Source organism: Neolamprologus multifasciatus, chromosome 18, assembly GCF_963576455.1.
Source record: "Neolamprologus multifasciatus chromosome 18, fNeoMul1.2, whole genome shotgun sequence".
Lineage (NCBI taxonomy): Eukaryota > Metazoa > Chordata > Actinopteri > Cichliformes > Cichlidae > Neolamprologus > Neolamprologus multifasciatus.
The window spans coordinates 13,865,984-13,882,863 of NC_140456.1; the positions used below are offsets into that span (position 1 = coordinate 13,865,984).

At 36.5% G+C, this 16,880-nt stretch overlaps 1 protein-coding gene across 4 annotated transcripts; it reads left to right on the forward strand.

The window, feature by feature from the left end:
- Nucleotides 1–1,860: 1,860 nt before the first annotated feature.
- Nucleotides 1,861–16,125, forward strand: LOC146497520 (macrophage mannose receptor 1-like). 4 transcript variants are annotated; one of them, XM_085141593.1, is made up of 32 exons: nucleotides 1,861–2,050; nucleotides 2,260–2,616; nucleotides 2,707–2,877; nucleotides 2,958–3,113; nucleotides 3,361–3,471; nucleotides 3,930–4,067; nucleotides 4,184–4,360; nucleotides 5,192–5,346; nucleotides 5,985–6,098; nucleotides 6,236–6,351; nucleotides 6,492–6,640; nucleotides 6,735–6,934; nucleotides 7,291–7,406; nucleotides 7,886–7,961; nucleotides 8,085–8,238; nucleotides 8,533–8,571; nucleotides 9,836–9,999; nucleotides 10,126–10,187; nucleotides 10,521–10,621; nucleotides 10,710–10,852; nucleotides 11,205–11,310; nucleotides 11,761–11,888; nucleotides 12,206–12,250; nucleotides 12,422–12,466; nucleotides 12,591–12,693; nucleotides 13,152–13,384; nucleotides 13,712–13,877; nucleotides 14,275–14,439; nucleotides 14,554–14,670; nucleotides 14,898–15,053; nucleotides 15,342–15,371; nucleotides 15,520–16,125. In XM_085141593.1, exons 1-32 carry the CDS (start codon nucleotides 1,876–1,878, stop codon nucleotides 15,759–15,761), a joined length of 4,410 nt encoding a protein of 1,469 aa, XP_084997719.1. In that variant the 5' UTR covers nucleotides 1,861–1,875; the 3' UTR covers nucleotides 15,762–16,125. The 4 variants fall into 4 exon arrangements, with proteins under 4 accessions (XP_084997719.1, XP_084997720.1, XP_084997722.1 ...); XM_085141594.1 differs by having other exon boundaries at nucleotides 7,889–7,961; XM_085141596.1 differs by lacking the exon at nucleotides 12,206–12,250.
- Nucleotides 16,126–16,880: the final 755 nt, after the last annotated feature.

Genomic DNA, 16,880 nt, shown 5'->3' on the forward strand with positions numbered 1-16,880 from the left:
AAACTTCCTGTTTAAAAGCTGTAATGGTCAAGCCTGTTGGGTCTGATCTGACCTTCTAACTGGGTCGGCTCCAGGAAAATTTGGACAAACTAATATAAGGATATAAGGATTGTTTTTTATACTTGGATAGCAATTGAAATAACACACCTTTTACCCTTGTACATCACATGTAATTATTCCCTAATAATGCTCTGCCAGGCCTTTAAAGCAGCCACCATTAGTTGCTGCTTGCTTGTGAGAAGCATGCTCTGTTGGGTTTAGATCAGCTGACTGACTTGGTTATTTAAGAACATCTTAAATAACCAACAGCTTTACTTTATCCATTTGTGAAGCTCTGTCCGATCAGTTTTCCAGGATTTGGCTAAATCTGAGCAGAGAGTTCATCTGGATGCTTCTATCATCAATAGCATTAATATAATCAATAAACACCAGTTACCCAGTCCCATTGGTAGCCAAACATGCTGATACCATAACATTGCCTTCACCATGTTTGTCAGATAATTTTTCGGATCGTTAATGTTTTTCTCTTTCTTTGCATTTTTCTTTTCCCATCATCCAAATTTATCTTACTTTCATTTCTCCAAAAAATTTTTTTTCAGAACTGTGCACTCTATTTTAGATATTTGATGTCCAATCTGGGCTTTTTGTGTAAACAATAGTTTGCACCTTGTTGTAAAGCATTTGTGTTTATATTCTTGAAGGTATTTCTTTTGATTGACCCTACAATAATAGTTTTGTTTCTAAATATGTTGGAAAAAGTATTATTTTCTTTTTTGCTTAACAAAAGCTCGAGCTTTATTAGTGTAGCAGCTTCATCCAGGCATCATAAAAACATCATTGTGGTAACAAAGGTTCATACTTCAGCACAATGTGCCACCACAAAAAGGAGAATAACCAAAGGGGAAGTGAAAATACAAAATGCAGTGATAGATATTAAGGCAGAACTGGAAACAAAACAAAACAAAACAAACCAAACAAAAAAAAAAACATCTGAATGCCTACACCGTAAAGCAGGACATTATGTTACTACACTCAGGATGCACACAGTGTTTTCTTCATTAGCGTGACTGCAGCTCAGGAGGTAAAGCAAATTGGCAGTTGCCCCCCCCGGATCTGTCATAACATTATGAATTATAGCATCGGTAGCATCAGTCACCTCAGCTTCATTGGGTGAGACACAGGGTAACCATTCACTTGCACACATTTGCACCTACAGCCATTGGGTACGTTACTTGTTGGCTTAAAAGCCAGAAAACCTGGAGAGACTCCACGCAGCCTTGCAGTGAACATGCAAACTCTACACAGAAAATGCATTATGAATTTAATATACGTGTACAAATAAATAGAAGCACATTTCCTGCTTTTGCCTCTTCAGAGCAATATTCTTAATTTGTAACAAATATATCACTGAGTGTGATAGTAGACGATCTTGGGCTGTGTAGAATATTGCAGAATGCCTTTATCCTGATAACATTGTTACAGTATTATGGTACTGTAGTACTGTGAGGAACTTTGTGATTCTGACCCCTACTTAATCATAAGGAAGATGTCAAAGGCAACACTATAAATCTATATGTACTGCATCAAAGCTTGTGAATTACTGTTTCTCTGGATCACTAATGCTGATTCATGAAACATGTTTAGCAAATTCTCTTACGCATTTCTTTCTTCCTATGGAGGGGAAGTGAATGGGACAGCTTTTTGCCGTGTCTGGAGTTTAACAGAAAGAGTGTGTGTTTGTGTGCTTTTGTGTATGTTGCCCTTCCTTCCTTCCTGTCCACCCATGTACCAGTAGCAAAATGTTGAAATGTGCCAATGTGAAACATGAGACTTTCTCAATGAAGGGGGGGGGGGGGGGGGGAGAGAAACAGAGTCATGTCAGAGATATTAAGGTTGCCTCCTTTTCATGTTCAGGCACATAAGTCCTCTGCTTGCAATGCATGGACATTGTCTGCTGCTCTGAGACTGATTGGAGGAATGATGCTCCCAAGAATATCTCTAGCAGTCTTTGCCCTCTTCATCACAACATGCCAATGCTCAACAACAAATGGTACAGTATAAGCTCAAACATTTGATTTAACGATTTGTCATGACCAAGCCTTGAGAAACCCCACAATTTTTTGGGAAATATATTTATATATTAGGATGTTTATTGATTCAAACACGGCTTTTATTAAAGGCTTGTTTGAATCCATACTGGAATAAACTTTGTGCAATAGGCTGATCTTTTTTTTTTTTTTTTAACTTTCCCCTTTGCAGATTCCCCATTTTCACTCATGAACAAAGCCACTGGTTTTTGTTTGCTGAAAAAGTTTAGCCGCTGCCTTGACCTACGCTGGACGACTGATGACCGGCTTTATGTTACCACAACTAAAAAATGCCTGGGAGCTCAGGGCAAAAGTATAGGGAGTGAAGTGAGCCTGTATGACTGTGATGAAAAGAGCGACCTGCAAAAGTGGGATTGCAGGAATGGAACTCTGCTCGCCCTCAAAAATAATAATTTATTCATTGAGATGAAAGCTGATGAAACAATTGCTCTCTCAAAAACAACAGGACCAAATAACCAGTTCACAATTACAGGGACCTCAAGCGGTGCTTGTACAAGAACATACAGAGGTATAGTATAAAACATATGCTTTTATGTGTAAGTGTGCATTTGTCTATAGCCACTTGACCCAACCTGAATCCTTTTCTTTTCACCTCCAGAGTTATTTACCATTGAGGGAAATGCATTCGGAAAGATCTGCATGTTTCCCTTCCTTTACAAAGACCGGTGGTATGGAGACTGCACTACATTTGACTCCTCAACAAAGCGACCATGGTGTGCAGTTGAAACAAAAGTTGAACGTGAACAGTGGGGATACTGCCCATCCACTTGTGAGTTTGTCAAATTTCAACATCACTGGAGTGAAAATGTAAGAATTATTTGAATTCATTTTTTTTCTGTCAAAATACAGCCACAGATCACTGGAGAAAAAATCTCATAACAGGAGCATATTACCAGTTGAACATACAGTCATCTCTGACTTGGGGACAAGCGGATACCAGCTGTAAACAGCAGGCTGCCTCCTTGGTCAGTATTGTGGAGCCCAGTGAGCAAGCTTTGATCTCAGGTGAGGTCCCACCTGGTGGATATTTGCCAGAACTCAAACAGATGCAGCTTTTTGAATTTTAAATGAAATAATCAAGATTTTGGATTACAAATACTTTTGATATTGCATGAACCTGCACTATATTTTAGTATTTATCTGTCTTATTCCTACCAACGGACTATTGTAAAGCTGATATTTTAATTCAGGAAAGAAAAACAAGTGCTTTTCTTTTTTTGTCCCGCTGTCTCATAAACACTTGAACACACAGCATTATTGGGAGCAGGGAGAAAAAAACTTTGGATTGGGTTAGTTTTGGACCCAGAACATGGTTGGCAGTGGACTGATGGCAAACCTTTCCGTTATCTGCGATGGGATTCTGGTAAGTCCTCCCTGCAAGGATGAAGTTACTTTCAGCAATAATCCTCAAAACATCTGAGCGATCTGGAAATTAACTGAAAAGTTGCAGAAAATTACAGTGTTAAGCAAATATAATCTGTTAGCCTAACTCCTGTGACAACTAGACTCTTAGGGTAAAAGGTTTTTCAAGAATTCATGTACATAATTATAAGAAGTAAAACAGTCTAAACCTAAAAAAAACAACAACAACTAAATATTCATTCATGTCTCCAAGTTTCTGCTAATTATTACACATTTTTATCTTTTTGAACTAATACAGTATTTTCATTTTCTATCCCTCTTTTGTTAGTTTTTCTAAATGCTAAATACTACCAATATTGTTACAAATCACTCAAAGATTTAAACTACTCCTAAAATTTTTATTGTGCATGATTGGGTCACGTGTGAGTGTTAACCATCATCATTATTATCTTGATTTAGGGAATCCACTTCCTAATCCAGGACACAACTGTGCAATTCTTGACACTGCTGGAGAGCACTCTTGGCAAAGTTCATCCTGTACCAAGAAAATGGGCTACATCTGCTACAAAGATGGGGTCCCACCAGCACCTCCACAAAGTATATAAAAAAATTCTATTCTGTTTTACCGCGATTTGAATATTTCTCTAGATTGCAGTAGTTTCTGGGGGACATCAGAAGTGAAGTTCTTATATATTTGTTCTTTTCATCATCAGTTGAACAAGGATTTTGCTCAGCACCTTGGATTCCCTACAATGGCCACTGTTTTCATCTTCAGCGTAATGCTCAAACATGGTCTGGCGCTCAGAAAGCTTGTCGTGCAGAAGGCGGCGACTTAGCGACCATCCGAAATGTGGAGGATCAAAGCTTTGTGATCTCTCAGCTTGGATACGGTATGTGGCAATCATATCTCCATGAAATAATGTTAATACAAAACAGATTCCCAACAGCAAATATATTTCATACATTTGACAAGGTGCACATGTGCTGAGATTTCCAGTTTGTAATTCACTAATAGCATCATTAAACTCTTTATTGTTGTGGCAGGATATGGTAAACTTTAGGGATATTTTGTGGTTTAAAAAAAGTACACAGGCTTAGGTCACAACATCTTTATTTGCATTTAATTTAAATCATGTTTTTTTTTTAAACTCTAACTAAACTGTCTATCTCACCTAAACCTAATCAAAATGTGTATTCCACCTAATCCAGTTTCTATTTACACCTACTGAGTTTATTCAAGTTTGTCTTTAATTAAAACCAAAATGTTTACTAATACATAAACAGCCAGTGAGTACAAAGCGAGTAAGCACTCAATAATATATGAATAACAGTTTCACTTCGTAATATCTCTGAGATAGTGCTGTATTCATCCCTATATCATAATTGTTTTTACTCTGGCAAATAATAAAAAAATACTGAATTTTGTATAAAAGACTAATTATTAAGAAAGCCTTAACAGATGAGAATGACATGCACACTTTACACATAATAACTGGCAGCATGACTGTACATTTAGGAGTGACAATAGAGATCATGTCATTCATTCAGCTCTAGCTTGCTGCGAGTCTATGTCAAATATTTCCACGCATGTGTGAGCTGTTAAAGTACAATCCAGACAATGCCTCTCGCTCTTTACCAGTCTATGAACTGTACAAGTAATTTTCAGTGTAATGGGGAAATTTGAGCTTCTGGCTGATATTTGGTCCATTATTTTTCTGTAGCATCCACTGATGAGCTTTGGATTGGACTGAATGACATTAGGACAGAGGGACTGTTTGATTGGAGTGACCACTCTCATGTGTCCTTCACCAGCTGGGAATATGGAAAACCAGGAGTCTCCACTGATGGAGATGACTGTGTTCTCATCAGGGGAGAGGTAAGACCTTGTGCATATTTATTCATCTATATGTGTTTAGCTAGACAAATCATGCATGGAGGAAGCATAATCTACTACCCTTGATGTATCGATCTTCAAGAAAAAGTTTTGTAAGAAATATTAAACTGTATTTTTTGTGCTGTTTCTAGAGTACATGTTTTACAATACTGATATTTTACACATTTTTCTACCGTTTTAACTTAGTTGTGTGCTGTAGAATATTTTCTTCCGACATTTTTCTTCATAGTTTCCACACTGGTTTACAAAGTTGAATGTTATGAAATCTGTATCTTAGGTGTGGTAGACTGGTAAAATAGATTCACTGTGAGAGAAAACAGGACAAGACTCCTTTAGAATTAGAAGGCAATGAATTTACTTCTATAGCCATGTGTCATTCTTACGAAATATCTAAACTTTAAAACATTTCATGATTTGAAGGTTTTGGGCACGTTACAGGCTTTTTGGATGTGATAGTGTTTTACTGCACATATAAGCACTTTGAGTGCTTAGTATTTTGAGAAATATACCAAAGCACCTTGGAGTAACTGTAATTACAGTGCTTTAAATATTTGCATTTTATCCATTCAGCAATCCAGCCCACAAATCTGCAAGTATTTACAATGCTTTTGTTCTTGCAGAACGGGAACTGGGCAGATCGGTCATGTGATGAGCAACATGGCTTTATCTGTATGAAGCAAAGTTCCACTGAAAGCACTGGAAATGAACCAGATATAGACATCGGATGTAAAGCTGTGAGTAATAACAAAGCATGATTAAGGTTCAAATTTCACTTTGTAAAAACAGTAGTACATTCTAAAAAAATAGATTAAAAATAGATAAATGAAATTTTAATGTACTCCTCAGTTGTGATGTGTTTACTCTCCTATAGGGATGGAAAAAACATGGCTCCTACTGCTACTTTGTAGGCACTGAGACAAAGACTTTCAGTCAAGCTAGTGAAGACTGCAAGAGTTCAAACTCATACTTAGCTGATGTTTCAAATGGGTAAGAAAACAACCAGTTCATCTTTGTTATAAATCACATAACGACTTCTTTGGGAAATCCACAAACATGCATGCAGATGCATGTGCTGCACGGTATATTAAAAATGACAAGAAATCTGTGAATTGTATACATTTTTGCAGGGTGGATAATGCCTTCCTTGTCAGCTTGGTGGGGTTGAGACCAGAGAAACACTTCTGGATAGGGCTCTCAAATCAAAAGAATATTGATGTTTTTGAGTGGACCAACTCACCCACAGTAAGGTTCACTCACTGGAATAGTCAAATGCCAGGTATGGATGCATCTGAATTTCTGTACTTAAATATCAGGAATAAACTGCAGCCCAATAAGTTGCACATGACTATTGCTTTCCTCAATGCCCTAAGGTTACCAGCAGGGCTGTGTTGCCATGACAACTGGGGTTTTGGCTGGACTTTGGGACCTGCTTCCCTGCACCAACAAAGAAAAATATATCTGCAAGTACATGGCAGAGGGGATGGTTCCAACTGCTCCACCACCAACTGTAGCTCCTCCTAAATGTCCAGAGGGTTGGACTCGAGTGGGAACGAGAGCTATGTGCGCTAAGGTACAACCTTCGGTCAGCCTTGAGTGAACTCAAAGAAACTTTGTCTATTGTGGAGTATTTAGCACTGGCACTTTACAGCAATGCGATGTCAGCCAAAATATGCTATAAGTATGAATGTGAGTGTAAGTGGGTCTCTGTGTGTTAGTCCTATGATACACTAGCAACCTGTCAGTTTTAAGAATCTCTTCATTCATTATGATAGGGACTTGTTCTTCGTGTTTTGCATTCTATTTCTCCTTATTCCTCAGGACTCCATTCAGTGTTGTGCTCACAAAATTAAATTAAATTCAATGACCTTCAATGCATGAACTATCTGCGGTTGAGAAATTTACAGAGTTGTTGTCTTGCGTTTGAAGTTTTTTACAGGTCCTCGCTCAGAAGAAAAGACTTGGTTTGAGGCCAGGGATTACTGCAGGGCCATTGGAGGAGATCTGCTTAGCATCCACAGTTCTGCTGAGCTACGACTGTTCAGGTACAGCATGACTCAGTCTACAATAACAACTACTGTTTATAATATCTTCTGTCAGTTATTTTCCAGTCTAAATCATACAACCATTAGTTTATCCTAACATAAGATCAAACTCTAGACAATGATCGTCAATGATCAATAATCCTGTTTAAAAATATTCAGCATGCTGGCAAATATGTTTCACATTCACACAACACACCATGTTGGTGTTTTAACCTACTGACAAAAAGCATCCATATAGTAGTAAATGTCACACCTACTTATCTGGCCTGTGTTCTATGCAGTAGCAAATTCAGATGCACCATATTTTCGACTTTCATCACCTGAAGTACCACATCTTGCCTGTAGGGTGAAAACGTATGGACATGTTTTAGCTGCTTCTCTGATGAGACTGACACCATCAGCTAACTGCTAATGTAGCTAAAAATGTTTGTTTTAGTACTTTAGAAGACAGTGAGAGTGTCGTTTCCTTTTTTGTACAGCAGAGGTGGAAAAGCCTGGATTGGACTTCACATTCCTGAAACAAGCACTGGTTATGCCTGGTCTGATGGAAGCCCAGTAAGTTAATGGCATTCTGTTCTTGTTGTTCTTTTGTTTTTTTGTCATTAAATCATTAAATGTTATTTTAATAAAATATTTACAATAACTCAACATAATGTTGTTGTTTCTTATTGTTAACAGCTAGATTTCCAGCACTGGCAGGAAGGAGAACCAAACAATTTCAACAATGCAGAATCTTGTGCTGAGTTTGTGATACATAACTGGGATGACGAAGGTTCTTGGAATGATTTGAACTGTGACAGTTACAATGACTGGTTGTGTCAGATCCGTGCAGGTATAGTTGACTGAATGCTGACCAGTCTCAGTGCTGGAACATTTTTTAACTAACTTTCATATGCATGTTCTTTTCTGTCTTCGGGGGTGAAGAGATTATTGTTAATATTCACAATATTATGTAATTTTAGTGTATATGATTGGAGAAATTGTCACTATTGTTGAAACACATTTCGGACTAAAAATAATGACTGCATTACAGTATACTGCAGTGTAGACTACACTGTGCCACCACATGTTTACTGTTGCTTTCCTTTCCTGTGAATAAAATGGACTTCTGTCTGTGTTCTTGCAGGAGTGACTCCAAAACTACCTTCGAATAATACTGTGGTGGGTAAGTTTACATGAATTAACCTCGAACATAACCTGGGTGAATAACACATATGCACTACAACACCTGGATTGCAGATCTGCCCGAGTACAGCTTCATCCTTTTTGGTGGTTTTGCATTGTAGCTCAAACTTGCAATTTCCCAAAGCAGTCTGATAAATCATTTTCATTGTTACCTTTCAAATAAACAAACTTATACTATAAATTATAAACAGTATTTTTATAGAGCATGAGCCCAATATAGAAAAAAACTAAGGAGGAAAAAGAGAGGTTATATTTAAAGATAAGGACTGCTTAGTGACACTTCATAAACTGATTACATGTAATCATCAGCATTTTTACATATTGGATTTGTATATGATGTGTTTTGATAATTTCTATCCATTTTCATATTGTGGTGCTCATGATCAGTGTTATGTAAATGTAGTATATTAATTTGCATTTAAGCATGTGATGCTTAGATTAAGCATCCACCTTTTTACCAACTTTAAAGGTCTAGTATAAGGACAATATACAGTATACTGTTAGTATAGCTGTGAAACATCTGCATACATCATGTTGAATTCAGTTTTGTAAACCCACAAAGTGATGAAGTGATCAAAACCTGCACACTAAGAAAATCTACTGGAGAACACATTAAAAATTATTTGGTGGCGGTGTGGAGGCAAAGTCACGCTCTACTATGTGGACAACTGAAAATGGTTATTTTAAAAAATGTTTTTAACTACTTGTGTCCTACATAACAGATTTAAGCAAAGTTCATTCATTAGGTTTAGATTTAGATTGGAATACCATTTGTGTTCTCATGTAACAATAATATTATTTTAGAATGACATTAATACAGGACAAGGTTCAGTTACCTTTGCATAAAAAATAGATGGTATAATTGAGTGAGTGTGTAATGAACTTGAATTAGTATTGAATTAGTACCTTTTTTTAAACAAATATATCTGTACTTCTACTTAGGTAAAGAATGCTTGTACTTTACTTGCTCCACCTCTGATAATGACATCACTGAAGAAATTAATGAATAAAAATAAATTTTAGTTGAAAAATATTTGGGATGATCTGAATATCAATGGGATAGATTTTACATTTTATACCTTTTTATTCATTGTGTACCTTCAGCCCTCTTCAAAAGTCTGATGTGGCCACCAGGTGTTTTAGTTGCTCTTTTTTAACGTTGGGTCTCCTTGGACAAACAGATCTGACCAAAAGATACGGTAGAACACTGACAAGTCTATCAATGTATTTCTAAACTTTTACAGAATTCAATACCACTTCGGATGGTTGGCTGGAGCGGAGAGGGAATCAGTATTTTATTAGCAAAATGTCAATGGCCATGGAAGATGCTCGTCACTTCTGTCAGCAGAGGCACAGTGACCTAGTATCTATAACCAGTAAAGAGGAAAATGTTTTCCTATGGAAACAGGTAAATATCTATGTATTTAATTCATACTTTTTTGTTTTGTTTTATTAATATATTAGAGCAGGCCGAAAACATTAGAATGTGACACACACTAGAGATAATTGTGCATATTTATGTGTGTGTCTACAGATATCCAGAAGCTATGGGCGTTATTATATAGGTTTGTCTGTGGATCTTGATGGGTCAGCTTGGTGAGTAATCATTAATGCCATAAGGGGAAAAGGGAGATTTTAGGCCGACTCATGATCATTGATAAGAAGTGCATTTCCTATTAGATTTGTAATGAGGTACATTTCCTTTTTTTACTGGTTAAGTTTCAGATATCAGTTCAAAAGACCTGTCATTTGATCTAAAGAAGATTTTTCTTTTTTAGTCATCAGTGAACTGAATCCATGTTGTCACATGTTTGTTTATTTATTATGGAATAGAAATAGTGACACCATAATACAAAAAAGTCTAACATCAAATTATGAATATTTTCATATGATACAATTAAGAATTTAACTATAATGCTCTACATTAAGGTGGATGGATGGTACTCCGGTGTCATTTCGAAGATGGGATGAAGATCAACCCAGCACTAGTGGCTTTGATCAAAACTGTGTTTTTATGTCTTATCACATGGGTGAGTAAAAATGCTCTGAACGCTTGAATTGAAAAATGATCAAATCTAGACACGATGTCTGGAATAAAATAATTGATTGATCTTATAGGCTTCTGGAGGACTTCTAATTGTGGAAGAGAGCTTTCATTTATTTGCAAGCGAGGAAGGACATTGCCAACCAACACCACCGCAGCCCCAACAGTTGCTCCAACAGGTGGCTGCCCAAACAGATGGATGAAATTTGGCACAAAGGTCAGACTTTTAAACCTTTATTTCAGAGAAGTTTTTAAAATGACAACATTACAGCAGAGGCCCACCATCAAATTTTACATTGAGCCTTTATTTGGCTTCAAATGTCAAGTTGATTCTTTACAATGTAATAAATCACTAAATAAAACATGAATGAAGGAGAATCAAGGAAGCAGAAAGAAGTTTGTCAAATGTGGAGTGGCATTAAAAAAAAAGTCAGCAAATTTTGACCCCTCCATCTGTGTACTTCATTCAGTACTAATTATAAATGAGATCATCTAAAATACACAGGTTTCAGTGGTGAAATGTTTCACCTAACTCTTATCATAATAATAATTACATTTCTTTTCTGCAGTGTTACAACATCTTTAACGAAAGGCAGATCACCTGGGAATATGCACGGTCAAAATGCATTGATGTGGGGGGCAATTTAGTCTCTATACCTACAAGAAGTGTGCAAGGTTAGTTCTAATTATGTTTTATTCAGATTTGGATTTAAACTTTGGATTTAAACTTTAACTCTTTCCCCCTTAAATACCTACTAGGTGCATCCCCCGTTTCTCTTTTCTGGACTCAATGGTTTCTGTTATATTTTAGGTCTGCTTTCAGAACAAAATTACTGGATGTGCTTCTGAAGTTAGTGTGGTTGATCTCTGTCTGTACTTAGGGCTACATATTACTAGGGCTAAGTTTGGAAAAACCTAAAGCCCATTCAAATGGCTGTCAAACCACATTTTTATTGGTGTATATTAAGGTTTCAAAACTCCTCATTAAGGGCACAGAGGAGGTCATTATGGAGGAAAGAGTTAAACATATCATACAGCTTATGAAGATGTGAATACTTTACCAAAAATGGAAAAGAAACCAGAAACCTACATTTAATATCTTGTGTCTGTATCTTCAATTTTCAGCATTTTTGATCACCAGAATGGTTCATACAGCATCTACAGACCTGTGGATTGGTTTGAATGCTATAAGCCAAGAGGGATTTTTCTGGACCGATGGGAAAAAAAGGCAATACACCAACTGGGGCTATTCTGTGAGTTCATTCAATCTCATACAGGTGTAATGTGAAGCTAATCCTTTGTACAACTATCAGTAGCTGTATTGCCATTTTACAGCTTGCTTTTGTATCATGATTTCACATTTTCAATTAAATTAAATTCAATTTCATTTATATAGCACCAAATCACAGCAGCAGTCGCCAGTGCGCATTTCTTGTCGAGTTACAGATATATATTCAGTGATGCTATGATTTAATTGAACTACACAGAATTTAGTGTCCAGCTCTGACCAGCATTTTATTTTTCACTGAAATTTTAAAGAAATATTTACACTAGCACATTTTGATTTTAGAGACGTGAACAACCTTTTGGGATGATGTATCCGAGATGGAATGAGGTAAACACAGTTTGAGCTATGCGTTGTGATTTGACAGGTAGGTGTGGTTATAGATGTGTCCAGTGATGCTGGGCTTGGTCAGAGGTCAATGTCAAACTCCAACCAAAAGTTTTTCTTCTCCCAGGAATAGAAATGTTAATGAAATATTAATAATGATAATTTTGATTGCAGAGACATCATCGTCATCCTGGCACCTTTTATAAAAGATGGAATGAGGTAATGATTTTCAATATTAGTTTAAGCATGTCACCACTGCTTGTATGCAACAAGTAATCTTTATTAATTGCACATTTTAAAAAAAGAGATTTTAAAATCATGATCACTTACCTTTCTTACCCAGGATGAATGTGTTGTAATGAACGGAAATCCTGTTTTTGGGATTGGTAAATGGACAACAAGGTCTTGCAATGACACCAATGGATATATATGTCAACGGAATCTTGGTGAGTCCATCTCTTTGGAGTAGACATTTTCAGAGGCTAAACATAATTCATAAAATATTTTGTTCTCCTGCAGTCTCGCCATTTAGGGGTAGGGTTAAGTAGCATTTGATCCAAACTCAAAAAGAGCTTCATTTCAAACATAAGCCTTAATTCTATTATTATATTTACATTTGAGCAAACAGGTGAAAATGTTATAGAGAGGTTGATGTAAACCCAGCTCTAACCCATAATGAGGTTGTTGGAGATCTGGTGGATGTTAAGAAGTTAAATTGTTGTTGTACAACTGCATTCCAGTGGTAGCTCACTCATATCAATGTGTTTGGCCTGCTATGGGGAACAAATTTGCAAATAATGCACAACAAAATAAATAAAAAGTCCTGTTGATAGTTATAATGTTTGCAGTGGTGCAAAAAATGTGAATTAATCTCATGTCTAATTTTATTTTGTGCTCTTAACAGATCCAAACATGAAAGCACCACCTGAAATCATAGATTATAATATCTATGAGACTCTGGGAAATGACAGCATCAAGATTATTACTCAAAATCTGACCTGGGATGATGCCCAGAAACGTTGTAAAGCTGATAAAGCCAACTTGGCCAGCCTGCGAAATGACTGGACACAGGCATATGCTGAGCTACTGGCTATAAAACTCAATACTCCTCTTTGGATTGGACTTAACAAACAGCAGGTACAAGGCTGCAACTATCCAAAATTACTATAAAAACTATAAAAAGTACTATAAAATGATTAAACATACAGGACACTTGAAAATAAGAGTTATACAGGGTTCTTTGGTTATGTATAAAATAAGATGCAATAAAGTTATTAAATGACTTATTTTGGAAAATCATGACAAATGGCATATGGCCCAAGGTTGCTGACTTCTTAATAAAATCTAAATTTGTAATCTATATAACACATATTGGCAGAAGCAGTTTTAAAAAGGTATGACAGACAGAAAACATCCCCTACAAAACTATTGATTTGACAACATGTGATCCATGTTTATTTTCAGACTGGAGGTTATTTTAAATATATTGATGGTTGGCATCTGAACAATGCCGGCTGGGCTGAATTTGAACCAAGCAGGGACAAACCTTGTGTGTATGTAGATGTGGATGGAAAATGGAGGACCGCTTTCTGCAATGTGACCATAAAAAGTGCCTGTATGCAGTCTACAGGTATGTTTTAACAAGTTAATGATTTTTTCCTACATCTTTGGCATCTTGATTATACGTCAAGCAATCTCTGCTTATTAATGTCTTTAGAAGGATGTAGTTAAAAGTAAGAGGCAGGATTTTCAGTGCTCTGTGTTCTGATCATGTGAGAGTAACGAGAACAGAACTTTGATGGCCTGTGAGTGTTTGAGACCCATTACTGTCCATTAAATAAGCTATTTCAGAGGGTTTTTTTTCTTAGCTGGCTGTTGGTCAGCTCAAGTGTTTTTCTTTTATTATTTACATTAATTTACAGTAACAGACATCGCAGAACATTTTGATCCCAGGAGATAACCGTTTGACCAAGTCACAGTAAAACATTTTGTGATTCATTGAGCATTATTGCTTCTATTCTTCACAGAAGTGGCACCAACTGAGTCTACAATATTTCCTGGAAATTGTCCTGAAGATACAGATCTAGAGTACCAACAGAGCTACACATGGCTGCCATATAGGGGTTATTGTTATTTGTTTATCCAAGATGAAATTGAATGGGCAGATGCAGCTAGCAGCTGTGTAAGGCATGGTAAGATACATGCTGAATAATTTTAGAATCACTATACAGTAAATATTTGGTGTTAAGATTAAGCCTAATATGTGTTTTCAACATTGTTACAACCAGTCAATTTTTGTTTTTAAGGTGGAGTGTTGGCTAGCATTGAAGATCCCTCCGAGCAAGAATTCATCAAAGGCATTGTGACAAATTTCAAAGACAGACACAACTCTTTCTGGATTGGTCTGTTTAAAACTCATAAAGGTATGGCCACAATAAGTGTAATCTTTTAGTGTTTATAGAAAAACTATTTAATGAAACCATATTAACAATTTATTGACTTAATTGAAGAAACAAACTATAACCTCAAATCACCACTAAATCAGTACTGTTTATCATGTCTTTCTTGTCAGCAACTGTGTAGCCACATTCAGTGGGGTATTGGTAAGTTAGCAAAGTGAAAAAAGGAATACATTTCTGTTTGCCCCTAGGGACATGGCTTTGGTTGGATAGAACTATTTTGGACTTCGCTAACTGGGCTCAAGATGAGCCGGATTCTGATTATGGAGCAATCCAAACCTCAGATGGGACTTGGAACTCGGGTCGCAGATGGCACGACAGACCATATATCTGTAAAACAGCCAAAGGTAAAATAATTGTGTCAATGTGAAGTAATTATATCCAATTATTTATCGAAGGAAAATATTAACAAATGCACAACTATAATAATTTATAATTAATAATACTCATTACACGTGTTACTAAGCAGCTTGTTAGTACACCACACAGATGCCATCTACCATTGGATAGCTTACATCTTACTTTACGTTAATGCTAAACGTTTTATGGTTTACAGGAAAGAGAGAGCTAATAAACCTATATGTTTGTGTTTTTACCATTTCTTTCTTTCTTTTCCTTTGTTTTTTTGCCACTAGTGATGCCTCAAACTTCAGGATCAAAAGATGGTAAGTTCTGTCTTTATATGGCTCTGTGTTGTTTAATTATATAACAATACTACTTAAACAATACTACAATACTACTAAAAAATTAGTGAAAATCAGTGAAAATTTAAATCATGTTTTAAAATCTGAACTTGCTTGCTTAAACCTGCAGGATCTAATGGAGATCAAGATCATCAAACTCGTGTCCACACTACTGTGGTAGTTGTACTGGTGATTACGATCACTTCCACACTGGTAGTCATTGCATTTTTCCTCTACAAGAAGTCTCCTGGTCCCTTCCCCACATTTGAAAATCCACTGTACTTCAATGGTGAACGATCGCAACCTGATGTGCTTGACACCAATAAACTAATAGAGAATGCAGAAAACCCTGAACCAGTTTTAACTTTGTGATTTTAGGTAGGGTCTATTAGGATATAAACTTTACTGTGTTCCAAACTGATGCATTACACTTTGATGATTTATTATTTGGTTGTTTACTATATGCAGTAAATACATGCAATTATTTAACAGTAAGTCACTAAGTGTGAGTTTCAGTGGAGGTGGCAACCTCATTACAGACCAATTTAAGCTCTAGGATGTCGGTATGAATAGGATTATTATTTGATTTGTCTTTCTTTATCCTTGTGATTGAATGTATATAATTATTACATGTGGTGCTTAGATCCACTAGTAGCTGTTCATTGCTTGTAGTCTTGAAATACATAAATGTACTGCCTGTTGGTATTGAATAAACATTAAACTTGGCAATAAACAATTAATGTGTATTTAGTATGTTTAGTCGCTATCTTTCTAGTTTTCAAAAGCAAAATTTGTGTTAGCGTAACTGTGTAATTTGTTTTTTCTCAGGCACACTTTGGACTAACAGATCTAATCTACATATGGGACAGCATGGTGTTGGTAATTAGTACTTAGTACCTCTTGCCTCTTGCAAGTAGTTCATGGGTTTAAAGTCAGGGTTTTCTGTGTGGTGTTCGCATGTGTCTGAGAGGTTTCCTCCCACAACCCAAAGGCATGCATGAAGTTAGGTTAACTGGTGATTCTAAACTGACAGTAGGTGTGAATGTTAGCATTGATGACAGTGGGGTACAGATTGGACAGGTTGTTGGAAAAACAGACAAACACACACAAAATAAACTAATGCTTTTGTGCCTGACACTGAATAAGACCAAATGCAGACTAAATCCCAGATTTTGTGCCTAACCTGTCAAGTAAATTCTGACTGTGCACGCACGCAGTGAGAAAGCGCGAAGGTGAGACCCCCCCCCCCCCCCCCAGTGTTGCCAACTTAGTGACTTTGTCGCTATATTTAGCAAGTTTTCAGACCCCCTTAGCAACTAGCAACAAATCTGGCGACTTTTTCTGGTGTTATTGGAGACTTATTTATGACGACGCAGGGTTGGAATTGTGACATAGAAAAAAAAACAATAATTGCTAATAGAAATTTAATTTGTAGTTCTAAATAAACTCTAAATGCATTTAGGATGTCTTTTACTCACTTTATGTCTCTTC